General features: G+C 42.0%; 2 protein-coding genes across 5 annotated transcripts; one reads left to right on the top strand and one right to left on the bottom strand.

The window, feature by feature from the left end:
* Positions 1 to 453: 453 nt before the first annotated feature.
* LOC147193793 (ras-related protein Rab-39B-like) lies at positions 454 to 4,333 on the bottom strand. Of its 4 annotated transcripts, none has more exons than XM_086131622.1 (5): positions 4,186 to 4,333; positions 2,826 to 2,895; positions 2,018 to 2,239; positions 1,509 to 1,779; positions 454 to 1,197 (listed from the first exon to the last, which is right to left on the bottom strand). In XM_086131622.1, exons 3-5 carry the CDS (start codon positions 2,230 to 2,232, stop codon positions 1,042 to 1,044), a joined length of 642 nt encoding a protein of 213 aa, XP_085987748.1. In that variant the 5' UTR covers positions 2,233 to 2,239; positions 2,826 to 2,895; positions 4,186 to 4,333; the 3' UTR covers positions 454 to 1,041. The 4 variants fall into 4 exon arrangements, with proteins under 4 accessions (XP_085987748.1, XP_085987750.1, XP_085987749.1 ...); XM_086131624.1 differs by lacking the exon at positions 4,186 to 4,333 and adding an exon at positions 3,174 to 3,192; XM_086131623.1 differs by lacking the exon at positions 4,186 to 4,333 and adding an exon at positions 3,129 to 3,147.
* A 37-nt stretch (positions 4,334 to 4,370) lies between these two features.
* Positions 4,371 to 7,858, top strand: rab38c (RAB38c, member of RAS oncogene family). The gene is made up of 4 exons (XM_086131626.1): positions 4,371 to 4,566; positions 6,597 to 6,727; positions 6,880 to 7,017; positions 7,700 to 7,858. Exons 1-4 carry the CDS (start codon positions 4,374 to 4,376, stop codon positions 7,856 to 7,858), a joined length of 621 nt encoding a protein of 206 aa, XP_085987752.1. The 5' UTR covers positions 4,371 to 4,373.
* Positions 7,859 to 9,332: the final 1,474 nt, after the last annotated feature.

The raw sequence follows: 9,332 nt of genomic DNA, 5'->3' as shown, positions 1-9,332 counted from the left end.
AGGATATAAAAATTGTGTAACTATTCAAACAAATTGCCAGCATTTGTATGGAACTTGACTGAGTTCGCCCCCTTTTGGCCACCCACGCTTAAGACAACTCCAGAGCCTTTTTGATATTTCCACCGTCCACTTATTAATCATTGATGACGAACACGAAGCCAGCGTTCGAATTAATTAAAAAACACATTAAGCGTTTCAATCAAGGCCTGGATCAAACCTGGTTGCAAACAAACTCACCAACCTTGTCTTGACAATTTGTGACTTTCCATCCGTGCAAGTACCAGTTATGCCAGATCTCTTTCGCTCACTTGTCCTTGTAGCTTGTGCCAAGTGAGGTTTCATCAGAGTCATAGAGTTTTCATGCACCGATTTCAGGCCATGTCCGCCTTTCACCACAATATTTCTCTCTGTCATAAAGTCAAATATTAAAGAATAAAGTATTGTCAAACAGTGAAATGTTCTACCTGTGATTCACATCTTTATTGTTGCAAGCGTTAATGAACAACGCGAAATGTTTTTCTATTCATGATACATTTTATAAATTAATCACCCTCGGCCATCGGAATTTTACTTTGCGGTATACCAGAATTGGCATTGGCCTAAAGAAAAACAATAAAATAAAATGTTTTAAATGGTCTGGCTCGAGTAACGATTGTTGGGTTGTGCAGTGAGTAAAAGTGCTGCGTCTTTCTGACTATATAGTATATGTATGCATCTGTATATCTACAGTATATGTGAAGAGTCTGTCTGATTTCTATTGAGTTGTGTATATTCACATTAGTGTCAATGGTCATCACTAACTGTGTCAGTGTGCATGTCAAAAAAGCAGCAAAGCTAACATGTTGAATGACACGAAGGGGGCATCTTGTGCTTTTAATTGAGAGAAAAGAAGTGTATTTTGCACCGAGCAAGTAGTCGACACAGGACAAGTAAAGCGTGTTACTGCAACATGGAAATTGTTTAGGAAAGAGCCGGGACCCGCTGTGGTCATAGATGAAGAGAAGGCCCATCTCCCAAAGATGGAGTCCAAAAGAAATTAGCTCAGCAGAGGCACTGGCGCCCCGCCTTGGTGACCTCCTCCGAGGAGTGCACCGTATTGGGGACCAGTCCGCTCTTGACTCCTTCCCAGCCGTCTTGGATCTTGATGTCACCACCGCGCACCAGCTCAAAGATTTGCCTCGTCAGGTCCATGAACGCCTTCAGGAGACCAAAAAAAAAAAAAAAAACATATGTACAGTACATGCAATTGAGCCACTGAGAGCGGGCTTACTCTATCGAGTTAAAGTGCAATGAATATTGGTCGACACTAGGGCTGACCAATTTATTGTTCATGTGTGTTTAAAAAAAATACATGTGAAGAGGACTTTGAAAAATAATCCCACCACATACTCCAGGGTTTAATATAAAACTCAGAAATGAAGTGTTTTTGCTTGCGTAAGAAATCATATTTCAAAACCAAATTCTCTCAAAAGACTTTTTCCTGGAAGTGTTGTCGGAGGTGAACAAACCGTCTCCACGTTGATGGCGTCTCGTGCCGACGTCTCTACGTAGTTCATCCCGAAGGCCGCCGCCAGTTTCTCGGCCTCATGCCGGCTCACCTGCCGCTGGGCCTCCAGGTCGCACTTGTGGCCCACCAGCAGGAAAACGATGCTGTGCGGATGGACGTGACTCTGCGCCTCCTCCAGCCAGCTGTGCACATTCTGAAACGAGCGGCGGTTGGTGATGTCGAAGAGCAGGAGCCCGCCCACTGAGTTGCGGTAGTAGGCTCTGGTGATGGACCTGAGGGGGGTGATAATCAGTATGAAGACTTATTCCAACAAGATGAATGCTACAACTGAGTAAATGAAAAGTAAGCGAAAATGGACTTGGAATTTAAACATTTGGGACTACCATTCATTTACAGTCAATTGCTGTGGTGTAATTACAAGTTTAATTAATTGATTTAAATGTTGGGTTCTTGAAAGGCTATTAAATTACATTATTATTGTATATTATTATGAAGTACTTCTAAGGGTACCTGAACCTCTCCTGGCCCGCAGTGTCCCAGATCTGGAGCTTGACCCGCTTGCCCGGCTCGATCTCCAACAGGCGTGAGAAGAAGTCAACGCCCACGGTGGGGTCCGACACGTGGGCGAAGTGGCCTTCGGTGAACCTGCGGATCAAACACGACTTGCCCACCGTGGAGTCGCCGATCACGATCAGACGGAATTGATAAAGCCAGATTGTGTCCATGTCAAGTCTGTCGGGAAAACACAACCTTTCAGTCACGAATGGGCCGCTGAGACTCCAGTGGGCTAACTCCATTGTTATCATTTTTAATAAAGTGTAGAAAACAGTCAATCAAGATTTTTCGTTTGCTTGGTTTTTTCCCCAAATTCTGTCATAATAAATAACAAAAAAATCAGATTCAGTATTTGTTATTGTAATTTATTAATTAATCTGTAACGTAAAATATATTGATTGCTTTGTTCATTTACCTCATGAAATAACTGGATTTAAAAATATTTTACAAAAGCAAACTATTTACTTTATTCCACTTATTTTATTTTAATTAAATTTAAAATAAACATGAGAATTGTTTACCAATGTTATTTTATGTATGTATGTATATATATATATATATATGTGTATATATACAATGTATATTATACACACATACAATTATCAAGGTCCTCCAGTGCTGTCGATGGCCATATGTGGCCCGCGAGCCTCAAATTCCACACCACAAGCAGTATCGGGCCTTACCATCACAATCCCCGCGAGCATCTAGCTATTGCACTAACATCCATCATCAATCCAATCAATGCGAGTATCTGCTGATTTACCTGGAAGCTGAGGGCTCAATATGCGTCAAACCCGAGCCCCATTTCGACGGTAATGCCTTCAAAAACAAGCCTACGGGGAGGGGAGGAGGAAAGACCAAAAAATAAAAAAGACACTGTTATTGTTTACCAGCCGTGCATCGCGATGATTCACGCCTTAAAACAAGCTAATCAAATGGATCTTCCAATAGAGTGGTAAGGACACAGACGGTCCAGCGCGTATTTGCGTTGCTATTTGGGAAGAAACGACAGTGAGGAGGAAGACAAACACGACGCCATCACGCACACATCCGCACACTCACACACCAGCATCCGCTCGCCCTCATCAGCACCGTTTGCGTTTGCATTTACCGTAAACGAGAGCACTGAGACGCAGCCCAAATCGGCAGAAGTGACGTATGGCTGTCGTCACAGATTTATAATGTCTCACCCCCCCCAAAAAAACATTCACACCGTTGGCGTTTTATTCACATTTGATGCCATTTAGCCAATTTGCTAAACCACCATTTTGTGTTACTTTGGAAAGTGCTTTTCATATAAATACGTACCGTAATCATGACGAGCATTTACGACGCAGCATTATTTTTTGGGATAAAAATTATTTTACGTTTCTCAAAAAAATAATGAAGTTGTAAATTCATGTTTGGTGGCTAAATTATGAATAATTAAATATACTTACTCATTGTTTGTTAATGTAAGTATTGTAAACAAGTTATTTTTTTTAAACGAAAGAATGAATTAAATGAAATTCAGGATGATTAAGGACGTAATTAATCCGTGATTCATGATTAAAATAACATATTTTGCAAGTGAAAAGTTCAACAACTTAATTTATCACACAACCCTACAATGCATGGTGAATCCATATTGTGCAAACTTTTACAAGTTAAAAAAAGAGAATATAATAGAAATATCTCAAAACTCTGATGTCATAGAAAAAAATACATTTTAAAAAAATCAGTCAATGATACGTTTAGGGACACCTAGAGCTGTCTCAGATTTTTTGCAATTAAAATAAAAGAGTTTCCATATATTACAGTAACTAAATGGTGACTTCACTATAATACAACGACAAATAATAAGATTGTTTTTGAAGCAAAAATTGGATAGATGGATTCTTTTGTTATTAAAATTACCAACTACAGTTCCTTTTCCATACAGATTTGAACTTTTAAAATCAAACACTGGATTTGCTTTTGAATGAAACTGTTTTGGAAATACAGGTATGTCACATAGCTCTATTGTTGTTTTGTTTCTAACCATCATTTAAATTGATCTCTCACCATTTCAAGAAAGGTTTGACTGAATGAATCTGAGATTCGCTGTGATTTGGTGATGTTTTCAGATTTTCAAAATTCCACACCTCAGTCGAGCACTTGAACGCAGCGGGAATCGCTCCCAGCCAAGAGTCGCGTGGGAGTGGGAGGTCCACAGAGGTCAAAACTTCTCATGCTCCTCTCCAACAAGCGGTGGGAATCCACACATTTGGCTTAAATGCTCCTCTTTTAAGCTGGAGTTTTTGGGCGGCAGAGTTTCCTCTGGGTGAGAGCAATGCAGCGGGAGCTCCTGTTCAAAGTGTTGGTGATTGGCGACCTGGGCGTGGGCAAGACGTCCATCATCAAGCGCTACGTGCACCACATCTTCTCACAGCACTATCGTGCCACTATCGGTGTCGACTTCGCTCTCAAGGTGCTCCAGTGGGACCGGGACACCGTCATCCGACTGCAGCTCTGGGACATTGCCGGTGAGGACCCACTACAAATAAGTACATTAGCAAATTTAAGTCCATTTTTCAGGGACCTGTACTCTCCTGGAGTACTTTCATTCCCTCGCTGAAGACTTTCTTGGGTTAAAGGATTTTGAGAAATAATCTAATTGTAACAATATTTCCCCCCCCCCCCCAGTATTAGAATTTGCAATCTTATATTAGATTATTTTTTAACATTCTTTTTTCACGTGCTTTTAACAAATAAATTCAATAAATGTATCTGTATTACATTCTTTGTCTTGAGATGTGAGGTTAATGTGTGAACACACTGAAATGCATGGAAATGCCATTAATTCCCTTTGCGCGCCAGCTCTCCCCAAAAAAATCGAGATGCTTGTAATGTGCACTCTACTATTTAGTACTGTACCTTATTTTAAAAAAGCATGCAATAATGACATGAGTAGACACAATGCAAAGAAATGTCGTTTTTGTTTCAATACAATATGTTGGGCTGCTCCTTCTGGTGTGTGCACCTTGGCCACCTGGGGGCACTATAATACATACATACATACATACATACATTTTCCGAACCGCTTTTATCCTCACTAGGGTCGCGGGGGGTGCTGGAGCCTATCCCAGCCGTCTTCGGGCAGTAGGCGGGGGACACCCTGAACCGGTTGCCAGCCAATTGCAGGGCACACAGAAACGAACAACCATTCGCACTCACACCCACACCTAGGGACAATTTGGAGTGTTCAATCAGCCTGCCATGCATGTTTTTTTTGGAATGTGGGAGGAAACCGGAGGACCCGGAGAAAACCCACGCAAGCACGGGGAGAACATGCAAACTCCACACAGGGAGGCCGGAGCTGGAATCGAACCCAGTACCTCTGCACTGTGAAGTCTATGTGCTAACCACTCGACTACCGGGCCGCCCACTATAATACAGACATACGGATATATGGAGACAGGCTCAGTTCCTACGTAAGCCACAGTAATTGTGGTTGTTCTTCGCAGAAGATAAAGAATAGTTGCCTGTTAGTATTGAAAGGCTTACTTATATAATTACGTGAATTATAAAGATACATGTTTGAATGAGCATAAAAAAATTACTTAAAGGGACTTTAAATTGAACATCTTAAACTATTTAATGGAAGTTTGTCAAATATATTTGACCTAAAATTGCAAAAAGGACATGAAAAATTATTCAAATGTGTTATTTTGAAAACAACTCATTTACAAGTTAAATACTATTTGATAGCCCACAAATTTTAAAACCCTCCAAAATATATTTTGAATGAATTTGGTAGAACAATACTAATGCCTTTTTTCTTTGTCAGACCAAGCAATTATATTTTCTCTCTTTTTCTCTCTTTTTTTTTTATAATTAACTATGTCCAACTGTATGCTTAGCATATGTTGACCTTTAAATAAAGTTGAGTGCAGAGTAATGAATTGTTCTTAGCATGTCTCCTAAACACAAGGACATCCCTTGGTGCACTGCAAGCACATTATTACCCATAAAAACAATGTTTATGTATTTTCTACAAATGTTATGACAACCTTATGGCAATGGAAATGTGTGAAACTATGTGAGTTTGAGTGTCTGCGTTACTGTCACGGCCCCTCCCAATGCCAGTCATTTGTTGCCTGCTTGTGGAATGTGGCCAGTGACTCCCATGCGGAAAGCGTCCGTCACATGACAGAATCAAAACATGCAAAAGCTAACAAGCGCTTTTTCTCCCCCTCCCACTTGATACAATGCAAATTGGTCTGTTCCTGGGTTACACTGTTGCCATCCAAGAGGCTTTACCCGGCCACAATTTAAGTAAACATCCAAACAGTCATAGTCTAGATGGGATTGTTTAAAAACAAACCATTCCAAAAGATTAAATGTATTGTAGTAAAAAGATGAATACAACTGAACTTTACTTAGAGAGGGATTTGTATCTGCCACCATTTTAAGTGACTCTAATGAAGCCCAAATTAAGTTCAGATGTTTTAGTTGTCTTTTCCTGACACTTTAGCATTGCATAGCGACTAATCTAAACATGTCTGTGTCATAGGACAGGAGCGCTATGGCAACATGACGCGGGTCTACTACCGGGAGGCGGTGGGAGCGCTGGTGGTCTTTGACAGCACGCGGGCGTCCACATTTGACGCCGTGCTCAAGTGGAAGGACGACCTGGATTCCAAGGTCATAACTTTTCTCGTCAACTTCAACTGACTTCTGTTCCTCATGTCATGATCATTCTCAATGCTGGTTCACTATTTCGAGATTTCCCCCGTCACCCAACAAACAGACATGAGGATATATTTTATACCTTTCAATCCTGTTTATGTCCAAAGGTGACACTGAACCACGGGAGACCCGTTCCCGCCGTCCTATTAGCCAACAAGGCTGACCAAGCGGCGTGCCCGCAGACCAGGCTGGATGCCTTCTGCAGAGACAACGGCTTCGTCGGCTGGTTCCAGACCTCTGCCAAGGTTTTCTGCATTGCGTGTTGTTTACCATCAAGTACCTCAGCTGGGCTAGGAAGGTCTAAATCAAGCAGGAGGCACCACCTCCAAGACATACTATGGTTAATCCAAAGTAACTAAATGTCATCGTCTCTATGCTTTTCCGTTCATGTGATACTAAGTTGATACCGCATATTGAAATCGTACATGGTTGTGGACCAACGTCACAATGCACCATTCCAAAATCACATTCAATCGCTGAGTGTTTTTTTAAAATTATGCTTTCATTGATTAAAATGGAAAGAACATGTCAAAATCTGTGCTCAGGCCAACCCCCTAAACCAGACAAATTCCCTCACACTTTTAAAGTCTATTTTACTTTTGCACTACATTCCATTTTCTATTGTTATTTTCCAGTAGCACAGTTAGCTAGTAGTTAGCACGTCTGTCTACCTGACAGTCGAGAGATCCGGGTTTGCACCTTAGTTGGTTATTCCGGCTTCCTCCCACATTCCAAAAACATGCATGGTAAAGATTATTGAATTGTTTGTCGGTGTGAATTATTTGTCTGTATGCGCCCCGGGATTGGCTGATGACAAGATGCACCACAATTCTCTCCCAAAGTCAACTCAGAGAGGCTCCAACTCACCTAATGAGGAAAAGCGCCTCAGGAAATGGACAGATGGCTTGATGATTTCCCCTCCCTTAGGAAAACAGCAACATCGAGGAGGCTGCTCACTGTCTGGTGGAGCACATCCTGAGCAACGAGGAGAGCCACCCCACCGAGCGAGAGCCCGCCGCCCTGGTCCTCTCGGGGTATGCCAATGCCACCAAGGAGCACCTCGGCTGCTTGTCATGTCCCAAATGATGAGTCCTGCCCTGGCCAATCACAGATAAGCAGGAAGTGGCTGCAGAACGTGAATGATAACAGTTCGACAAATAATCGTAAATTATCATTCAAGTGAATGCTTTTGAATATGGAACATGTCTGCCTTTGTGTTAAGTTTTATCAAAGACCTCTTTCATAATGAGAGGAATTAACTCTATTAAACATATATTAATGGCATGCTGACTCTATTCACTCACATGTAAGTCTTGTGATGCAACACACTGGTAACTGTTCACTCAATGTGCCACACTGCACATGCAACCCAGTCGACTTAATGTTGCTCTACTTATGTTGCCACCATTGTTCTTTTTCCACTCATGTTGACTGTGAAAGCACACCCACCGGGTAGTTCATTCGGTACACTTGCCTCAATCTATTGAAATAGTGTCTACCTGTTAGTCGCATAGCTGAGTGCATTTGGATCCTGTTGCTAACCAAAACAGCAGCGACGTAAACAGCCTCTCATAAGGACACATGCATTGTTGTGTCTGATTTCAAATCACTCCCTAGGTGCTTTTATAACACATCCGTGGCATGCTTTCATGCAAAAATACCCCAAGGTTAAGTATTATTTTAAATTAAATTTTACAAAGTCTTTTTTAATTCAATAAAGAATATATGTTTGAATTCGCACCATTGTGCGATCAAAAATGGTCATAATGAGATGCATCATGTACGTTAAAGGCAAATTTGCTTCCCCTTGTGTCCCTATTTCATTGGTCTGATGCATTGAAATAATGAAATAGCTGAAACCTTAAAAATAAATGATACTTTTTTTAATGCCTTCTGCTTTAAGATTAGCTCCCCTGTCTCGAGAAGTGGCCCAATCTCAGACTCCTTCTTTAGTCACCTGATTCATCGCACTGCCATTTTGCACATAAGTTTGACTGACACGTGCACGCACGCACGCACGCGCACCATCAGCCTATGGGGCGACCTCTACAGAGGAATTCAGGCTTTTGTAAGAAGACCGGCTGCAGAAAGCGAACGTTGTGCATTCGGGGAGACGTTGAGGGGACACGCGAAGAAGAGGAAGTCTAAAATTTTCATCTCGTCGTCTTTGGACGGAGGACAGTTGAATCATGGACGATTTTGTGTTGATTTGGTGATTTTTTTTCCGTGAGCCTTATTCGCACTCTCATCAGCATCGGCCGGGTTGCGTTCAGGGACACTCGGGACATTCCGGCGAATAGCTTTGTTTCATTTCCGCATCCGAATGCCTTACTATTACGGCAAATGTAGTTTTTTCCCTCTTTTTCATTTCTTTTTTTAACCGAACGTATGACTCGTCGCTGCTCACTGCCCTCTTCCTCCTCCTTCTCATCATCCTCCCGGAGCAGAGACGGCCGATCCTCGCAGAGGGCATTACCCACCTCCTCCCCTCCACTAAAGACATTTTGATCGTCCTCTACTACTAATCACCCCCCCACCCCCCAATCCCCGTCACCTCCTC

The sequence above is a fragment of the Hippocampus guttulatus genome, chromosome 15 (genome assembly GCF_054856545.1).
Source record: "Hippocampus guttulatus isolate MCC_2025c chromosome 15, RoL_Hgut_1.0, whole genome shotgun sequence".
NCBI lineage: Eukaryota > Metazoa > Chordata > Actinopteri > Syngnathiformes > Syngnathidae > Hippocampus > Hippocampus guttulatus.
Note: the sequence above shows the minus strand (reverse complement) of the source record. Positions and strands in the feature narration are given on the sequence as shown.